Source organism: Agelaius phoeniceus, chromosome 11 (assembly GCF_051311805.1).
Source record: "Agelaius phoeniceus isolate bAgePho1 chromosome 11, bAgePho1.hap1, whole genome shotgun sequence".
NCBI lineage: Eukaryota > Metazoa > Chordata > Aves > Passeriformes > Icteridae > Agelaius > Agelaius phoeniceus.
Genome location: NC_135275.1, coordinates 17,513,065 through 17,533,269, shown reverse-complemented (window position 1 = coordinate 17,533,269; position 20,205 = coordinate 17,513,065). Strand labels below are relative to the sequence as shown.

Sequence of the window (20,205 nt, the reverse complement as noted above, 5' to 3'; positions counted from 1 at the left end):
AGCTTTGTAGTCTTTCAAGTCTCGGTATTTGCAAGGCTGCTGTGAGCCTGGATTTCTGTGTGCATTGCCAGAGAGTGCAGTGCGTTAGTGTGAGCACTTGAGGAGGGATTTTCCATCAGTGCTCTTCTGGCAGCTGCCTGTTCTTTGTGTGTGCCCCAGCTCTTGGGCCATGGAGCATTGGTAGAAGTTCAGTGGGTGCCTCTGTGACTTAGATCCCGTTTGGGTTCCAGACCTGCTTGCTTTCTGTGGGCACAGTTTTAAAGCAACAGAAAAACCCAAACTGGGGAAGATTGGCCGGTTTTCTAGTCAGACTGGCTTGGTGGTTTGAATAAGCAGCTCGATGTTTGAGGGCTTATCTAAAATCAGGCCATGAATCTTTTGTGTTGTGTTCAGAGGTGCAGTAAGAGGGTGTAACCTCCCTGCAGAGGAGGCAGGAGGGTTGAATTTTACCCAGGGTAATATCCGAGAGCAGGGTGTGGAGCAAAATAAAATTAAAGAAGTCCCCCTCACAATTTCCTTACAATTTACTGTGGTTGCTGTTCTGCTGCCACCCATCAATTTGCCTCCTCCCTCTTTAGATTACACTCTCACAGAAACATGCCAGCACTGCATCCAGAAGGGTAATTAAAGCACTTGTTACTTTTCTGCATCATTAGTCACTTGGCCTTAATTGATTTGGTTAGTGCCTGGCTGCAGGTTTGACCTGTCCTGTGTGGAGTGCTGAGAGTGCATATCTTGGAGGGAAGGCTCTGCTGTTGCACTGTGTGATGCTACAGCACAGCATGGCAAAGCTCTTGCTTGTGGTTTCTGGAATTAGCACTTAATTTGCATTATTTTGCCTGTTTGCTGTCCCTAGCAATTCCTGCAGTGTGTTCCTTCCTGCAGCAGGTTGAGCTCTGGGTGTGTTTCCAGTCAGGGATGTGCTGTGAGGCAGATCTGCTCTCCCACCAGGCTGCACAAGCCATTTGTCATCCATCAGTGCTAGAATATGATTTAGGTTTCGATTTGGACTGTTGGATAGCTGGAAAGTGTTGGCTGGGGTTGTTGAGGACCAAAGTGTGTTCTTCTACCCTGTGGCTTGAAAGCTGTATTCACTGATTTAAAAAAAAGTAGTGACAGACTAATTACATCATCTTGTTAGAAAATGTAGAATATATTTGATGTTTATACATAGCAAGTGTACATATGTGTATTTTGTGTGTAACACACAGTGGTATAAAAATATCCTGTGTGAATATAGCTATAAAATATTTAGTGGAAGGTTTGTTTCAGTTCAGACTTTAATTAGTCAGGAAACATCCTATTCATCTGTGATTAGTTTTGTGGTTGGAAATAATCAATAGTAGAATAATAAATGTAATTGTGTAATATGAAGACAAATTAAAACCACACTAATCTATGCAAAAGAGGAAGAAGCTTGGGGAGAACTAGATAAGATTTTTGTCATGGAACTAAACTCACTTGTGTATTTAGCAGAAAAGTGCTGCTCTCCTGTTCAAGTTGTCTTTTAAAAAAAACCCAAGACCCAAACCCTGTCAGTGCAATCCAGAATAATTAAGATGGCTCTGTTTTGCTGAGGAGGGTGACTGTATTTTGCTGATCCCACTGTCTTTTATTTTAACAGAAACCTGAGCTACAACAAGTTGGCAGAGATTGATCCTTCTGTCTTTGCAGAGCTGTCGAACCTGCAGGAAGTGTAAGTATTCCTTCAAAGGCTTTAATTGTGTTTTGCCAGGGCTGCTTGTGGGCTGTGAGGAAATTATATCTACTTTCCTAAGACAGTACCTTCCTTTAGCTAAGTTGAATGAGCAGGTCTGACTTGGTGTGTAGGTTTTTTTCCCCTCTATATTGTATCTGGGCTGCTTTTTTAAACTAATCAATGAGCAGAACACAACATCCCAATTAAAACAGCAGAGCTGTTATTGGAAATCATTGGAGTTTGCCTCCCTGGGTGTTGTGCAATGCTTGGAGGTAGCAGTTGAGCACACCTGAGCACACACACAAAGCTCCTTGCTGAAAGCATAACCCTGAAGCAAGGCACAGCAGCCTGGATTGTGACACCTGATGCCAACCTAGCCCAAATCTCCCAGGAAACAAAGGTGTAGTGTAGTGGATAACAAAGCACTTAACTGTGCCTCCTCCTCTCTCAGACATTTGTGCTCCTTTTGGAACCAGAACAAACTCTGCTGGAAGTGTGGCTGGAAGAGGCTCAACCAGCAGAGCTGTCCCCTGCTCTGGTGGGGAGCAGAGGAGCTGGTGAAGGTCTGAGTGGCTGTGCCAGACCCTCCTTGCTGTCAAACAAACCCATTTCAGGGAACTGCAGGCTTTCCAAGCTCCTCATCTCTGAGAAGGCTCAGCAGTTTCACTCAGAGAGGGGCTGCACTGTCAGCCCTTGACAGGGGTTCCTGGAGTTCTGATTTTGGGGTTTAAAAACAAAAGTGCCTGAGATTGCAGGCGGTGGGCTGAGGTAATGAGCTGTGTTTGCCTGGTGAATCGCTGGCATACTTGAGGTTTGGGCTCTGTTTGAAGAGCTACTGGTGCCTCATGGGAAACTGAAAAAACATTTCCTTTCAGAAAGACTCCTGTGCTCTATCAAGCATTTTCTCTTGTCCTCTGTCTGTTTTCATTAAGTGTTGGCACTCACGGAGGGGCCAGATCCTGTGATTCTTAAATAGGCAGAAAGTGGAATTCTCCCTGACTGATACCTGCTGGATTGGACTGTGCAGATTCATGCAGCATCTCTCCCCTGGCCTGATTGCCCCTGGCTCCTCTGTTTGCATGAATGGTAGGGACTTGCTGGGAATCATGAGTAAGTGAGGAATGGAAATCAGAAGTGACTGCAGTGCTCTGAAATCAGCTCTGCACGGTCTATAGAGAGAAAGTGATGTGGGTCAGCAGAGCACTGCCTGCAGGATCTGTTTTCTCAACTTCTCTTTTCACTGTGGAAAGCCTTAAATTGCTCTGTGCTTAAAGAAGAAAATTGCAGCCCTGATTTAGAATTATCCTGACATGACTGTGGCTTAGCAGTAGCTTTTATTCGTGGAAGTGCCTGAAGGTGTGTGACTTCAGGGAGCACAGGGTGGGAAATGTGTGTGGCTTCTGATTCCCCAGGTAGGGAATTCCCTTGAGCAAAGTGCTCTGTGTGTGTGCAGAGCAGTGAGCAGTTCCATGCTGTAAAAAGGTGTCAGGGTTTCTGGGGAGATAAGTAATGCAGCCACAGTGTAATGGGTAGATAAGAGCTGCTTGCTGTGTCACAAAGACAGGGTTAGGGAATAGGGAGAGAGCAGAAGAGTGAGTAGGAGGGAAAAGGAGCAGTCAGAAATGGGAGACTGGAGGGGAGGCAGAGGTCTGGAGCAGAGCCTGGAAGGCAGTCTGAGGGAGAAGCTCTATTAAAAGCCCTATCTACTAATCTTGGTTGCTTTTGAATAACAGCTAAACCACAGACCACTGAAATAAACTTCATTTCACAAGGAGAACCACATCTATATTGCCAGAGCATCTTCTTTCTGAGGGGTTTTTTTTTTAAGCACTTGACAAACATTCATGAAATAAGGATCATGCTGTGGCATGTCTCGAGAGCAAGTCAGTGTTTCTCTGTGCATGCTGTGCTGGGCAAACCAAGGCACCCTCAGGGAAAGAGATTGCCCCAAATAATAGAAGCATTGATAAGAGCTGAACCTCCCATGATGCTTCAAACGTGCTGTCTGTGGTTCCTGAGCATTGCACAAGGCTTAAAACTCTGTGTGTGTCTCTCCATGGGAATAATTACTGTGGTATATTTTGAAAACATTTTGTTTTCTCTTGATTCCAAGAAAATATCTGCAGACCAAAAGATTTAAACTTCATCCCTTATCTTCAATGCTGTGCTTTGCTTTACTGAGATTGTGATAAAGTCAGAGCAGAATTTACCCTACGCTTCTCCCTCAGTTTAGGCAGCTGTTTGTGTGCTTTGTTTTGGTGGCCTTTATGAGAAGCTTTTAGAAAAGTTTTAAGTCTGTATAGGATGAAATTTAGTGGCTCAAAGTGATGCAAAACCCTGTGATCCCACTTGCTCTGAAATAAGTGGTGGAGGCTCAGGGTAGGGGCTGGACTGGGACATTATTTTCCTTCAGGATGCTTGATCTTTCTCTCATCTCCTTTGGTGGCTTCATCTGGTGACAGTCCCCTGGTGTCCATCCATTCTGGATGGATGGATGGATGCATGCATGGATGGATGGATGGATGGATGGATGGAGGGTGCTGCTGTGGGGTAGGCCCTGTGCTCCTTTCTGGGCTTTCCTCAGGTCATGTGGATCATGGAATCCCCCAAACCCATGGTTTCATGGCTCTCAGGCTTTCCAGGCTCATTGGTAGCAAAGAAAGCAGTAATCATGCTAAAATTCCTCTGCAAACAACTCACCTTTTCTTTTCTAAAGTGCCTTTCACTGAAAGCTCTGGAGAGCTGTGCTATTTTTGAGCAGGCTCCATTTCAGCTTGACACCAGCCTGGCAACTGGACTGTAAATATTTTATATGGGTGGCCCCCCCTCCTCCTCTGCCTCAGCATCCAGAGGGTTTGTGTCGTCAAAGGTGAGGGCTGGGGAAGGAGACTGAAAGTTTTTAAAGTTGTTCAGCCCAGCTGCTCTGTTTTGAGGTTTGTTGTTTTTTTTTTTTCCCTCTATTTTTTATTTTTCAATTCCTTTACATAGGGAAAAAGGAAAGATGAGTGGGAAATCCCAGGCAAATACAGAGCTTGGCTGTCTCCTCTGTGTCAGCAAATGGTGCCTGTGAGCCAAGAGAGAAAATGAGGTGGGAGAAGCACTTCTGACTGATTCCTGCCATGGCAGGAGGCTGATATATGAATATCACACTTATGTCAGAGGAGGGTTTGACCAGTTGTTAGATGCTGGTTGGTGTCAGAGCTGCTTAACCAGAGCTGACCCAGGCTCCTTCTTTTCCTGAAGATGCTTAGTTAGATGTTAATGAAAACATGCTCAAATAAGCATTTTAATGCTCTTTCCAGCTTGCTCTGTACCTTTGGAAGCTCCAGACCATGTTGTAATATGAGCAACAGCGAGCTTTTAGTTGCAGAGTAGAGCTCCTTGCTGAATTGCAATGCATCTGGCTTTTTTCCCTTACATTTTAAGGCATGGGTATAATGTCAGAGGCAGAGGAAAGCTTTTATCCCAGCAGTGCTTGGAACTCCTTGTGAAATCAAATATCTTGCCTCCTCTCAGAGGAGCCAGAAGGGAAGTTCTGGGATAAATGTGCCACTGCCCTCTCCCACCTGCCAAAAATAGTGTTAAAAGGAGAGAAGAGGGGGAAAAAACCCAACATAATTTAAGATTGCCCCTACTCATGCCTGTGGCTTAGCAACCCTTGGCTGTACAGCTTGGGATGCTGTGCTTTGCACCCAAATTGTGAACTTCTCAGGATTTTCTGCAGAAGGAGAGCACTTGGAAAGCCCAGAGTGACCAGGGGTGCTTTGGGGGTGCTGGGGAGCCTGGCCAGGGCTTGGCTGTGATCACTGCAGTGAGAGGGGGAGTGGGTGAGAAGACTGAGAAATTAGGTGATTTTCAGGCAGCCAGAGGAGTGACTGTTACAGTAATTAATTGACTAATTCACCGTACAAACAAGGGCTCTTTAAAGCAAGGAAGAGCCAGTCACATGGCAAGGATCTGCTTTCAGTCAGAAAAACACTTTGAAGCATTAGGCCCTGGCAGGGGACGTGTCTGTGCTGGTGGTGCCATTAACCAGGGGCTCTCTGTGCTCCCCAGCTGCCTGCACTGGTGACATTTCTGTGCCTGGTGACATTTCTGTGCCCAGCACTGCTGCCTTTGTGGGGAAATCCCTCTGGGATTCCCAGAGCTGGGTCTGCTATGGAGAGGATGCCATTAGGTTGTGCCCCCAGGCCCTGACCTGGTGTGAGCAGGGGAAGGGGTTAAATTCCTGTCCTGAGCCATGGCACACATGGCTTTAAGGTGCAGAATTCTCCTGTCTCAGGTTTGATTCTGGAAACACAGGCTAGTGGAGGGCTGTGGCACAATGCTTTCCTGCCTGGCACTTTGGGGAGGGGTGGCAGGGGGGAAAAGCCTTGCTCTTATAAAGATAATATGTCAGAATCAATGATGGTGGCTCTTAGAGCAAGGTGTGGCCAGCACAGGTTCAGAAAACTCCTTTAGATGGAGGTTTCTGCCTCAGTGCCAGCCCTCCCCTGCTCCTGTAGGCCTGGGCACAGGCTGCTTGCCTTCAACCTTGATTTCTGTTTCTTGCAGGAGGCTGGACCACAACGAGCTGAGTGCCATTCCCTCGCTGGGGTCTGCTGCTTCCAGCGTCCGCTCCCTGCACCTGTAAGTCATCGTCACCTCCCCTGGCTCTGGGCTCTCTCTGGGGAGGGTTTAGCTGCCTCTGAGAGCTTCATGGGTGTCACACTCCTTCCTGCTGACTCTAGAGTTGGGGTTTTGGCTTGTTAAGAAATGTAAGAATTAATTAACCTTAATTAAGAAACGTTATCTGGAGTGGTGTGATTTGTGTGAGGTTGTGTGTTGTGCTTATGGTCAGTGGTAACCTATGTCAGTAAATTCCACCGGTTGAATAAAACTTCTTCTTTCTCATCTGCCTTTGGGTTTCAACCATTAGGTCATACTTGTGGTATTAAATTTTACATTTTCTTTGTTGTTCTTTTTACTCCTGGCCCTGTTCTAATCATTTCTTCTTTGCTCTTAAAGCCAGAGAGTATTCATATCTTTATCTTTTAGGGAACTCATTCCAGACCTGTTTTTATGATTTCTTTCAACTTCTTTTTAACATTTTCTTTTGAGAGAGCAGTGACTGTAAAGCATGATCTGCAGAAGGTCTGAAGTTCCTAACTCAGGTAGTTTAGATGACCACAGAAGCATCAGACACCTGAGAGTCCTTGTGTATTGGCCATCAAGGATCTTGGTCCATGGTGCTGCTGAAGGGAATAAAATACTAAAATATCAAACTATTTAGTATCTCAAGAGTGTGGATTTCTAAAATGATTTTTTGCATGTGTCTGCTTGTACTGTGCACTGAGGAGGAATTTTACTGAGGTATGCACGATACCTCCCAGGTTCCTGGGAAGTGTTTATGGCCAACAGGGACTCCAGCAAAGTGCTGGAGCAGTTCAAGAGGTGGCTTCCAGCCTGCATGGCCCTGTGCAGGTGTCTCTGTTCTCCATGGATTTGGTGCTTCTTGTGGTAGAAAATCATCTGTGACCACAGCCCCAGCTGATTGGCCTCTCTTGCTCAAAAGGCTCTGACTTACTCTGAGGCAGACTTTATCTGCTGAGTTTCTGTGCTGCCACGTTTGTGCTGTGCACCAGGCTTTGAAAAAGACCTCCAGAAATCTCATTTATGGATGGAAAGCTTGCATAGAATTTGCCATCCAGGGATAAGGTTTTAGGCCCCCCAGATTGGCTTCTCTTTCTCATGAAGTCTATAAATGCTCTTGAGTTCCACAAGCCCCTGTTGTTATTTTTTGCTATTAATTTAGCTGTTGGCAAAGAACCAAATTGCAGGAGCTTTGGGTTTTTTATTCCTGAAATGAAATGAGCAGTTTGGAAAGGGGGAATAATGACTTGTGGAAGGCAGTAGATTTACAGCTCCTCTGAAATTTCAGAGTGATGCAGAAGGAAGGAGAAGCTACAAAGCCAAATGATAAAAGAATGGTATTCTGAACAAACCTGCTTAGTATCACTTTCCAGAAATCTGAATTGCTCTCCTCAGCTGCTGCACATAAATAACTCTGATAGCAGGATTTGTAAGACTGCTGTCATACTCCTGCAAGAAGGGTCTCTTTGTTCAGCTTGTATTAGAGAATGCCACTTCTTTTCCCCCTTGCATTTCCTTTTAATTTTTATCAGAGATAAAAATAACCTGAATGATGTTTTAAAGTACCTGCTCCAATCAATGTTGCTGACTCACATTGGAATGATTTGCTGAGGAAGTGAAGTTTTTCTCCATCTTTGGGAGTCTTTAATCAATTGGTTGGCTTCCTAAAAGATGGGCCTTTAGTTCAACCCTAGGTTAATGGGCTTGATGGGCAAATTGGTGGGTAAAGTTGTTTAGCCTTGTGTGATGTAAGAAATCAGATGATATGGTCATACTGGTTTCTTCTGGCCTTCCAATCTGTGAAGTAATAATTGGGGAGGCTGCCAAACCAAACCCAGGGTGAGGACTCATAATGAAGACTTGTGTACTGAGAAACTGGTTTATGTTTAAGTGTATAGTGTTACAGTGTATTCTTAACGCTAAAGAAAAATAAATACATTTCCTTTTTTTTTTTCAGTGTTTAGAAATGTGTGAAGTGTGTTTACCTCACAAACCTCTGAAGTAGGTTTTGTATATTGCATGTGGTTAAGTATTTCCAAAGGACTGTTAATGTATTATAAAAGCAAGGGTTGTATATTTGTCACTCAAAACATCCCATCTGAATGAGTTATTTCATCTCCTACTCTTCCTAAACAGCAGAACACACTTTTTCTCATTTTGGGGCTGGGAAAAACAATACTGCCAAACTCAAATTTCCCATAAAGTTTGGTGGTTGTGTGGGGTTTTTTATGGGTTTTGCCTTTTTTTTTTTTTTTTTTTAAATGAGCTTTGCTTTGCATTCCCTGCTTTTGGGTTTTCCTTACCTGTCTCCATCACCCAAAACTTGCCTGACCCCACACGTGTGAGGACCAAAGGCCAGTTAAATATATATGTAAGCATGTGAGAATCTGTTGAAGAGAGAATTCTCAGAGCTTTCTGCAAGCCTTTGGATGTCCCAGGCTGCAGATGGATGCAGACATAACATATGTACCAAAAATGCTTTGTCCTGATACAGTGCCATGGAGTTTGGTTCAGTTCAGTTATTCCTCGAAGAATCAGTTTGTTTGCCTTGCGTGTTGAAAATATTGCCAGAGTCGTTCATTTCAGCAAGAGCAAACATAAGGGACTTGATAAGGCTTTTAATAGAACAGAAGGGAAAAATAATCTATGTAGGGGTTACCAAATAAAGACAGACATTAAATGCAAACATCTGTTAGTGCAAACAAAAGCCAGGAAATTCAGCTGGGAGGGGGAGAGACCGAGTCTGGATTCATTCCGAAATTACATCGGAATAGCTGAGAGGAGAACCTTGCCTGCAATTCCCACAGCATTTGTAATTTAGTTACAGTTCCTAGACTTGGACATTGGGGAGTTGATGGCAGGATGTTTTCACTGACGTGCCCTTGGCTGAGGATTTCCCATCCCAGTGCAGCTACAGTGTGTTAACTCTGAAGGCTCTTGAGGAGACCCTGTTACCTGATCTGCTGGGGAAAGGGGTGATGGAAGAAACCATTTATTTGCAGAACTTAGTCTGTTTATATCCAGCTTCCTCACTAACTGGCATGGAAGACCTCTTAGGCCTGCTAGGTTAAAGGAGCTGCAATCAACCCTGCACTGGTCTGTTGTTATGGGTTTCCTACAAACCCCTAAGCTCAGCCCTTACTCTGGGGCTTGTCTTCATTGCTGCTGCATCTACCTGCATGTGAGTAACTGCACCCTGGAGGGGTTTTGGGGCATTTGGACAGATGATGGAGGTGGATCCTTGTCCTCTGCCCTGGCTCCAAGCCTGATTAATCCAGCATCCTCTGCCACAGGCTGCTGGGCAGCTGTAGGGCTCAGTGGAGAGTGCTAACCAGACCTCTGGAGCAAGCATGGTAAACAGATAACACTGCCCCATCCTTAGCTGGCTGGGAATTAAGGAAGTTAACAGATTAAACACTTAAAAATAACTTTCATTTCTTTCACTGTAAGTCTTTTAAGCCTCCAGCCATTTAGGAACAAAGGCGACAGTGACCCACAGCAGTCAGCTGTGTGGTGGCAACAGGCAGGGCTGTTTGAGATGCTTTGGCCCCATCATCTTGCTCTGAATAAGCACAGATAACAAGGAACTCAGAATAGGGATTTTTAGAGCAAAAGAGTGTGAAATAGGATTAGCTGATTTACAAGAAGATGCAGTGACACTGCAGTGTATTTACTGGGGAAAGCGAAATCAATAGGACTACTCTGCTGCCAAACTGAGCAGAAAAGTCTCTTGAAGAAAATCAATCTTCTTTACAGACTCATTAATGTAAAGATCAATTCACATTAAACTGTAATTAAACAGAGAGCTAATAGGAGAAGGGTAAGTGATCTGCTGTGCCCCAGGCAAAATAGATCATGTAAAATTTGAAAACTAAATACTGGAGAATTGGAAACTGGGAGTGGCAGGGAACATGCTAGGACTGCTTGGAAAAGGGCTGATGAGCTCAGATGCTGGTTGGGGCAGCATGATCCTCATGGAAAGGAGGGTACTCAGTGCTATTCCAGCTGGATGTCAGGTACGACAGGTCAAACACTTCAGCCAGTCTCTTCCATTTGACTTGCATGGTTTCATGTAGAGCTTTTCCTCTTAAGTGGTGGGGATTTCTTTATAATTCTAGTTAAATGAGCTACATTGTTAAAATTGTGACCCTTGTTGCTTATCTAACTTTGATTTTCTCTGGCTCTCCTTAGACCTTTGTACTAGATTAAAGTTGACTGGTCTTGGAAGTCCATAGTGCGGCAGAATCAGGATTGCACTATTGAGCTGTTGCCTCATTCCTCCACAGTGAAAGCTTGGGAAAGCTGCTGTTATTTTAGTGCTGTTTGCACTGCTTCACTTGTGTTGTCAGATGGGGTTTGCAAAGACTTTCTGAAAACCCATATGGTCCATTAGATTCTTTGAGCTGCTGTTTTGCTTTCATCCAAGACAAAGGTGTCTTGCTTTGTGAGCTGTAACAATGCAAGCAGCCTGTGCTCTGAGTGGAATGTCACAAATACCTTCCTTTCTGCAAGATTTCCTGGGAGCTGGGGTGGTGGGCTTGAGATCTGTGACTTCACTCCATCTTTGCTTTTCAGGTGAAGGTGTTGCAGACTGTGTTGAGCATCAGGACTGCAGCTGCAGCTCTGTCAGGGTGACCCTGTTAGAGGGAAGAGCTCAGAGCTGCTGCCATCTGTGCTGCTCCTAGAGCTCAGCTCAAGCCTGAGCTGGTCTCTACACGAGGTGTGAGCTCACTTTGTGTTCCTGGCTAGGCCAGAGTAAAAACCTCTGCGTGGGCGGTGTTGAGAGCTGGGAAGTTTGGCTTGCAGGAGGAATGAGGTTTGAGCTCACAGACGGCACAGACACAGCCTTGGAGGCCATTTGTGGCCTGGGATCCTGCTGTGCTAATTGCTGTACAAACAGAACAACTGCCTTGACCCCCAAGGGGTTTAATCTGCAAGTCATCTTTGCTGGAGTTAAAAAGGGATGATCTAACAATTAGAAATAAGGAGAGTACTCTGTTAATTCCATCTGGGTCGCAGCAAGAGGTTTTGTGCTCACAAGCAGCAAATCCAGATGAGTCAGAGGCAGCGGGGTCTGCTCGGAGTCAGCAGCTCTGCCTGTGTGCAGGACGTGCCTTGGGCAGCTCAGAAACCACACTGCCCTCCTCCCTTCCTCATTGCTGGCCCAGAGGAAACTTTCTCTGGGAACTGAGGTGGTGGAGATAGATAAGTGGGAGCAGATTCACCCCCAGCCCCTGCTTGCATCACCTACATGGTGTAATGTCTGCAGGGGCCAATTCTCCAGTGTTTGCTTAGGTAATTCCCCCTGGAGATGGAGAGAGCTGCTTTCTGAGAGCTTGGCTATACAGGCTATACTACTGAGCTTCTGGGTTTGGATGTGAAATACGTTAATATGGAAAGGGAAAATGAAAAGAATGCTGACAGGCTGTTCAGTGTGCAGCAATGCACAGGCATAAGATATTCTGAAACTCATCTCTTAAGTTTGTTTTGCTCAGAGTTCATATTAAGGCTCTGGTGTGTAAAGTTTGCAAGTTTCTGAGGCCAAAGACTGCAGGAGTCTTTCCTAGTGGATGAAACTCTCATTAATCATGTACTCCCAAGCACCAGAAGAGATGCTGTTTTGACTTTTCTTTTGGGCTGTTGGAACTGTTCTAATCATTTGCATGTCCTCTTTGAGCTTTTAGATATAACATGAGTGCATGGAAATAGCAAAGGATCTGAGGCTATTCCAGGGAAATGAGTAATCATTTCTTCTGGAAAAGCAACAGCAGTAAAGCACACAGTTATCAGACTCAACAAAAGAGCATCAGAAAGTAATCTGGGCACATACAGTGGAGTGTAAAAATTGGCCAGAGGATAAAGGTAGTGAAAGTTGGTGGCAGCTCATGAAATACCAGTTACCCCTGGAGGCTGCTCTATTATGTATTTAATAACAAGCATTTTGTGCAGCCGTGGCAGCTTCTTCTGTGAGCAGAGAATTGCTTTGAGCTAGGCCAGATCTGCTCTGGCATCTGTGTGCTGCTTTGCAGGCCATGCTGGGTTAATCTGTGTATGGAGGGAGGAGAAGAGGACACCAGTGGGACAGAGCACAAGGTTAGGGGTTGGAATACTGGAAGAGGATCTTTTTGTGCATGACCCACATACTCATTATACCCCAAAGTATATGTATACATACATACACATATATACATACATACATGTGTGTGTGTATATATATATACACAAATACATGTATATATATAAAAACCCCTTTGGGTGAATCTGCTTCCTCCAAGCTGAAGAGGATCTACCTCAGGGCAGCTGGAACTCCTGGATGTAAAGCATCTCCAAGGGCAGGAGCATATTTTGTGTACAATGCACAAAGTGGCTTCCAAGTTGTGTCCCTCTGCAGATCAAGCCTAGATCAGTTGTTAGGGTCATCTGCAACCATGATCTTTTGTTAAGGTCAGTATGAAAAATAGCTTCATATTTGAGCCTTAGAATAGCCCAAAATTGCTACTATTAATATCTGTGGTGGATTGACTGTCTCATTTAATGGCATATGGCAAATAAAGCACACGTCTACAAAAGCAATTCCTTTGTTAGTCTTCACAGACCAAGCAGGTTTCAAATATAAATAACTTGCTGAGTTGAAAGTTTTTTTAGCATATTGGAGTTTCCTGCCTAAAAACTGCTGGCAGTGGCAATTAAGTTTGCTCAGAGGTGAGTAAAAGTCAAGTTGAAGCTACAGTAAAAGCAAGTTGAATTATTAAAAGTCTCTCTCCATGTTCCTCTCTGAAAGTTTAGCCAATTCAGCTTTTTAACAAAATTGCACAATATAAAGAAGCTCTCAGTATGTGTTCCCACATCCCTACTGAGATTGGGCAGTTAGGCCCCAGTTATCCTGGTTGTAGACAGTGGTGCTTGTTCAGAGCATGAAATAGATCCCAGAGAGGAGTAAGAACAGGGCTGGGGGTAGAATTGTGGGGTTTAAATTGGGTGGCATAGAACACTGGCACCATTAGGAATAATGTAGGGTGAAGAAAATGTTCACTTGAGTGTGATCCTCCTAGGTTAAGGTTGGCAGAGATCAGAAAAAAAAGTCTGCAGAAAGCTCATTTCTAACTGAAATGTTTTTAACCCATGTTAAATTCCCCAATTAATTGGAGAAGTGAACAATAGAGATCATGTCAATAGTGATTATCTTGCAAAAGCAGCCCTGCTGGGGGTGTGCAGAGTGGAAAATGTGACTGCTGGTTAAGAGAGATGAGAAAGTGATCTGTCACACCTTCAGATGAAGTGATCACTTGAGAGGCCACGCTCCCTCAGGTTTGTGTGTATAACTCCTGCTTGTTAACAGGAATTCCACGTGAATATTGATTGGGAATAAGTGGTTGGGTGAGTACATGTTCTGCCTGTCAAACCATTTAATGTTCAATTGCACATCAGGGAAAATAGCAAAGGTAGCTGGAAAATGAAACTGGAGTGCAGAGCTGTGCAAGTGAAAAGACAACTGTGTTAGTGGTCAGATCTGAGCAGATAAAATGAGTTGGGGAGAGGTAGAATTGAGAGTTGATGACAAAAGAAAGAATCTATAAATGGCTCATGGATTTTAGATTTAAAAATCATTTCCTGCCCAGTCCATCTACTGCAGATCACACACTCTGTGCAAGCAGTTGCTGCCCAGGGTGGTGGTTAGCATGAGACATCAGGCCAAGGGATTGGACTTTCTGTAATCCCTGAGGTGCCCTGGAAAAGGCACACTTTTTGGTGATCTTACCAAGGTATTTTTGCCCTCAAGGTTGTTTCTTTGAGAGAGCAGTCATCTTTTTCAAAATAGGAGGAACTGAAGATGTAAATGGTCTTACTCTAAAAGCTTGAAGAACTTACTGGCTAAGTGGTGGTTGAATGCTTACCCTTGACTTTACAAGATCTTTACCAGGGAAGCTTGAACAGCCTGTTTTACACCAGCCTGGCTTAGCACAGAGGCAGTTCTACTCTAAACCCCAAATTTCCTCTTCCCTGGATGTTTTGCCACCTTGTTTTGGGGTTTCCCAAAGCCACCCTTCCTACTTGATGAGCTTCATTAGCAGCAGGGTGCCTGTTCTTGTGAAGAGCTGCTCTTTTCTTTGCTAGCTTGACCACTGCTTTTCCACACAGGAGCTATTCCTTCTTGCAGGCAGAGCAGTGTGAGCCCAGCAGAGCTCAGTGAAGTCTGCCCAGAGGCAATCCCTGTTCCTGTGACCTTGCTGACAAGACAGATAAGCCCTTTCAACAGAGCTCAAGTGTGTGTCATGTTGGAGCAGACAGAACAGCCAGCCTATCTACATCTCTCAAGTGTTAACAGGAGTTTGACTGGCCAGTCAAAAATGTGTTTTTTCAAATGCTGCCTTTTTCAAGAGGCAGGTCTTTTAGCAGCTTCTGCTGCAAGTTCCGTGAGACTGAGAGTTTGATGGTGTGGAAGATGAATTCAAGTGTGTTGTCCTTTCTTTACCTCCCTTATCATCACTGTAGTTAAATCCACCTGTTTTCATGGTGTTCCTGTCAGAGATGGGAAAAGGCCCTGTGTCACATTGTGGCTTAGAGACACAGACAGTGCATGCTATCAAGTCTGCTTGCAGTTACAATTTGGATGAAAATTGCAGCATCATGGGCAGAGCCATTGCATTTGCTTTGCACTTGAATTGCTTCTCCCCTTGTGTTATTTTCCCCTCCTCGCTCCCGTGGAGAGACAAAAGCAAAACAAAACCACCCACAAAACACATGTGCTCTCTGGGCTGTGGTGGATCTTATTTACTTTGATCATGTATTACACAAAGAGAAACTAAAATCAGTATCAGGATTTAAGGATGAAAGTGCCTCCATGCCCTGTGCTTTTGGAGCTTCTTGGCTTTCAAATGGAAATGCCCTCCTTGTTGATTAGAAGCACAAAACTTGCATGCAATGAAATGAAAGGAAGCTGCTGTCTGTGCTCCAGCCTCTGCTCTGTGCTGGTTCAGTTGACATCTGATTTTTGGATTTCTGTTCTTCCTTATCACAGACCTGGCTCATCTTTGAGGCGGTGATAAGGTGAGGGGCCTGGGCAGCAGCCCTGACACAGGCACTGGGTACTGTGGGGCTGTGGAGAGCAGGAATTCATCAGAGCAGCAAAGTGGTGGGGTGAAGGTAGCCTCTATCTTGGCTTCAGAGAGTTGCTTATGCATTTAATTTGTGATAGGAAATTGAGTTTGGCTGGCGTGGATCAGTGGCAGAAGAAAGCCCTTGAGGGAGAAGCACAAGAGGAAAAGCCAGTGGCAGAGCAAAAGAGTAGCAGACCAAAGATATGAGATGTAGAGCATGGAAACACTGACCTGACTGTCATCTGCCAGCAACTGAATGACCCCTTTCAAATACTGATGCAGCCCTTCCTTCAAAGAGGCTCTGCTGAGTGCCACGACCCCGTTCAGACAGCTGGTGCAGAGCCCTGTGGTTTCCTGCATTCTTGTGTGAAAACTGCCATTTACCTTGTATGACTCCCTTCCTTCTATTCCCACAGGACAATTCTCCTCTTAGCAGAGTTCAGCACTCAGAAGAGCCTCTCCTCTCCTTTGCAGCCTTCCTCAGTGCTTGCTGCAGATGGAGTTTAGGGAATGTGAGAAGTGACAGGAGCAGTGGCATGGACAGAGAGGGGGTCAGGCTCACACAGCTCTGTGTGCTTGCAAAACCAGCAGTGATGGTGTTCAGTGGCTTAGAGATTCCCTCCCTTGAGCCTTTGGCCAAACTGCATCACAGGTTGGGCAGCCCCTGCTGAAGATACCTGGCCCCAACCCTTGCAGGTGCATCCTCCATTGAGGGTGAGCTCAGGGCTCTGCACATCATCACTGAGATTCTTTGGGGTCAAGTTCACAAAAGTTCAGGGAGGCTCGTTACAGAGAAGCTGTGCCAGACAATGAGAGATGCTTTGCACAGCCTGTTTAATGGATCTGAGCCCCTTGTGAATACATCATTTTAAAAACTGCTGCAGAGCACTGTCTTGATGAAACATCCAGTGTAACCAGAAGAGAGCTGGTCCTCTTAGAGCCACTCAGTTGCTGATGGGGGGGACTGTGCCCATAACAGAGGCTGTCTTGTCTTCAGGAATCTTTATTTGCTTTGATGTCACAGCAGGGTGTGTAATCTGCTGAAGAGATGAGACAGCCTCTATTTTAAAGATGACTGAATTCTAATCCTGCCTGTCCCACACATTTTGTTTTCTCAATGGAATGAAATGCTGAAGGCTTAGGAAGTTGTATGTTGCAAAAAATATCCGAAATCATATGGTGGTGAGTCAAAGTCCAGTGAAAGGAAATGCAGATCAAAGTGAGGGAGGGAGAGAGTTTTGAAAAACGACATGGCTTCCCTCAGTGGATCAGCACACAGTGTAAGGTCATGTAAGAAGTCAGAAAGTTTACATAAACAGTGCTAGTTCAGAAATATTCAAAGAGAATATGTAGCTCAGTGTGTTTTGGTTACAATAGGAGAAGGGCTTTCCTTCATGCAGTTCATACTTTACCTATCAAAAATTGTTCATCAGATCCAGGCCTTTGCTTATGTCCAGCTGCTGGGAAAGATTTTAAAGAGAATGCTTGATCCCCTCCTCTTATCCATGTGGATTAGAAGGAGCTGTGGGAGTGTGTCTGGCAGCAGGATAACATCTGCCCATGGTTGGGTGCCCCGGGCACGAGGATGCTCTGAGGCCACTGGGAGTGCAGCAGGGTCAGTGGTTGCAGTCCATCAGTGTGAGAGGAAGATGAGCTTGGTCCTGTGAGTGACCACAGGGTAGCCTTTAATAATAGACAGTGAAAACAGAGCCCCTGGGTCACACTGGGCTCACATGAGCAGTCCTGTTGGCTGCAGTGGAACTATTTGTGTGAGTGAGAGTTTGCTTGTGGGAAGAGAGTTCCTAGCACAGCCCTCTGCAGGTGGCAACTGCTCCCAGGCCCAAAGGGGTGAATTAGCAAATCTCAGCTCCCAGACTGATTTCTGCCTCCAAACATCCGTGACCTGGAACAGAGACACAGTCACTTCACTGTGAAAGGTTCCATTTTTTTCCCATCCCCTCCATCTTCAAAAAAACCCCAAAGCCCAGGTTGTTTTTTTACCCCCCTGTCTTGTCCCAGCTGTGTGTAGCTGGGGGTAGTTTGATTCATGCTACTCCATCATAAACCACAAAATAGGGTGAGAACATGACCTGATGAATAAAAGCCTCCTGGAATATACCTGGTTTGAAGCTGATGTACAGTAGATGAATAAATCCTCTTCAGGTTTTCTGCTTTAGTTATAGTTGGAATAGCTCCTTCAGCTTGTTTCTTGCATTATTCCTTTATATGATTTTAAGTGAAAACAGTGTAAAAGGGTCATGGATTTTGTTTGCTTCATCTTAGACCTTTTTCTGAAGAGTGCTAGGGAGAGGGAAAGAGGGAAGATCTTGACTTACAGTCTTAGGTAGAGCATATGAACTTTAGGAGAAAGTTTGGGTATCTGTAAAAAATTACACAAGTGGCTTCTCTTTTTTTTTTTTTTTTTTTTCTTCCAGTGGTTTGGGGTTTTGGTGTGGGTTGGTTGGTTTTGGGGTTTTGGTTTTTTTTTTGCTTTTTGGGGGTGGTGTTTTTTGGTTTTTGTCTTGGTTTGTTTTGTGTGGCTGACCCTAAAATGCAGTGGCTGGCTGGCCTGCCACTGCTCTGCTCTTGTTGTGTGTGCAGCCAGCACCTGAACAAACAGAGCTGTATCTGTGACAGCCTGGGAATCCGCCAGGATTCCTCAGGGAAGGAGTGATTCAGAGCATCTGAGAAAAGTGGGGGCTGCTTCCATGCATCCTTGCTTCCTGTCCAAACAGCAACCCATGCAGCCTTGCTCTGAAAGGACAGTGGGGCACTTCCCATAAGCAAATGCAGTTTTTGTGTTGGATAAAAATACACATTCTTGTGACAGTACAAAATCTTGTGCCTAATGGATTATTCTGGAAAGGCTGGTAAGAGAACACAAAGTGTCAGACAGCTAGTGGGGCTTTCCAGAGCACTTGGGGAGTGTGAGGGCTCATGCACATCAGGCAGTTCAGTTTTTCTGGGAAGGTCTCATGTTAAGAACTAGAGAATGGTGTGACACAGACTTCCAGCATGTCACCTGCCTGGTTTACTTTATCTTCAGCTGCAGAGATGGCTTCACGGTACTCCAAGGCAGACATTTCACAAGTTACAGTAGAGAAGAAAAAGTTTTCTGAAAGAAATCTTTGGAAGTAAAATTTGTGAGTAAAATGTTAAAACCATGTAAGAAGTTTTACACTGATAAATTGTTTGAACTTCGAGTCAAAGCTGGTGTTCAGGTCCCAATGACATTCTTCCCCTTCCTTCTTTGCATATGTTAATAAAAATCACTTAGGAGATCTTTGGTTATTGAATGTAAGAAGGTGACCCAGAAAAGCAGTAACATTTATGTTGCTGCTGTTGTAAACACAAATTCATCTTCCAGATTATCAGTTACCCTTCTTGCCTTGTTAGGAAAATCACTCAGGCATTGCACTCTACTCTGAAACCATGATTTTATTTATTATTTTTTGTGTTTGTGTAGTGAGTGACAGGCTGAAATCAAATAGCAAATCATGTAAGGTGAAAGCTTAGGAACCCATGTCTTTGATCTTCTTCAGTGTTTCTAGAAGGATCAGTAGTGGATCTCCATCTCCTCTGAGCTGAGGAGGAGGAGGGCAGGTAGTTCCAGGCATGTGTTAGTCACAGTGTGTGCGATCCATCTCTGGTTACGCTGCCTTTGATCTCCCTCTCTTTGCACAGCCAGTCTGTGACACCAAACCTTGCCTGTCCTTCACTACCAAACCCCATAACTCTTTCTGGCTCCAGCATTTTGTTTCTTCAATACTTTGTCAGGATGGAAATACTAACCAAACCCTGAACTTTTAAAAACCTCCCTCTTTCCAAGTCCTGTGATCTCCCTCGTACGCTAATTTTGAAAATGTGCTGGCATATTAATAGAACCCTGCCCGAGGTGCAGAGCCCCTCTTTAGAAGCTCAGTTTTATTTTTGATGCCTATAACAGGTGCTGGTTTAATAGGTTTGCTGTATTACAGCTTTCCCTTTTCTCTGGTGAGCCGGGCCAGATCTGTAAGCTGACACTACATGAAGGGCAGGCATGTGACTTGTGCCTGCCTTTAGCCTCGCTTCGCACTGAACATTTACACTGCAGCTACAGCAGCCTTAATTCAAGCTGTGTCTAAACCAGGAGGTTTTCTGCTGATTGTATTTAAATCAGCCCAAGCAAAACTCCTTGTGCATTCCTGTCTGAGGGTCTTGCTTTGATTTTCTGCTGCCAGCTTTGGAGTGGGCAGCTGCTGGGGAGTGTGAATGCGGCTCAAACAACAAAGGAACGTTTTTGTGCTGCTCTTTGCATCCATTTCACACGAGGAGTTTGAAGCTAAGGTATAAATTAAACTGAGTGGTGTTCTCCTTGCTTGCTGCAAAGAGGAAGGTGAATTCTTCCCCTGTTAAGTCTGGTGGAAAATGTTTCACAGCCTGTTTATCAAATAAATATTCACAAAGACGCTTCGAATGAGGAAACGCACCGGGATTAAAGTGTAACTTTACCTCTAAAATACAAGCTGAGATTCCTGGAAATGCTGCAAGCCTTTGACTTTGCGCCACCTGTTATTTTCCTGCCCCCCCCTCCAGCTCCCTCCCGGCTCAGAGCAAACCCAAACAGGCTTTGGCTGTGCTGGAACGTTCTGCTTGTTTTTCTCAGCGCGGCGGAGCAGAGAGCGCGCGTTGCGTTTGTTTCCTCACGGCCTTGCTTCGGCAAGGAGCTGCCTGGGGATGGTCCAGATCTCCTGTAGGCACAAGGGGTCTGTGCAGAGTGCAAGGGCTGAGGGGCTG

The 20,205-nt window shown here is 44.9% G+C and overlaps 1 protein-coding gene across 1 annotated transcript in view; it reads left to right on the top strand.

Annotated features, from left to right (window-relative positions):
- The window catches only part of LRIG1 (leucine rich repeats and immunoglobulin like domains 1), a 93,940-nt gene that overhangs the window by 34,106 nt on the left and 39,629 nt on the right, over positions 1-20,205 (top strand). The window contains 2 exon segments of the mRNA XM_077184464.1: positions 1,625-1,696; positions 6,254-6,328. Coding sequence (XP_077040579.1) covers positions 1,625-1,696; positions 6,254-6,328 — 147 coding nt within the window.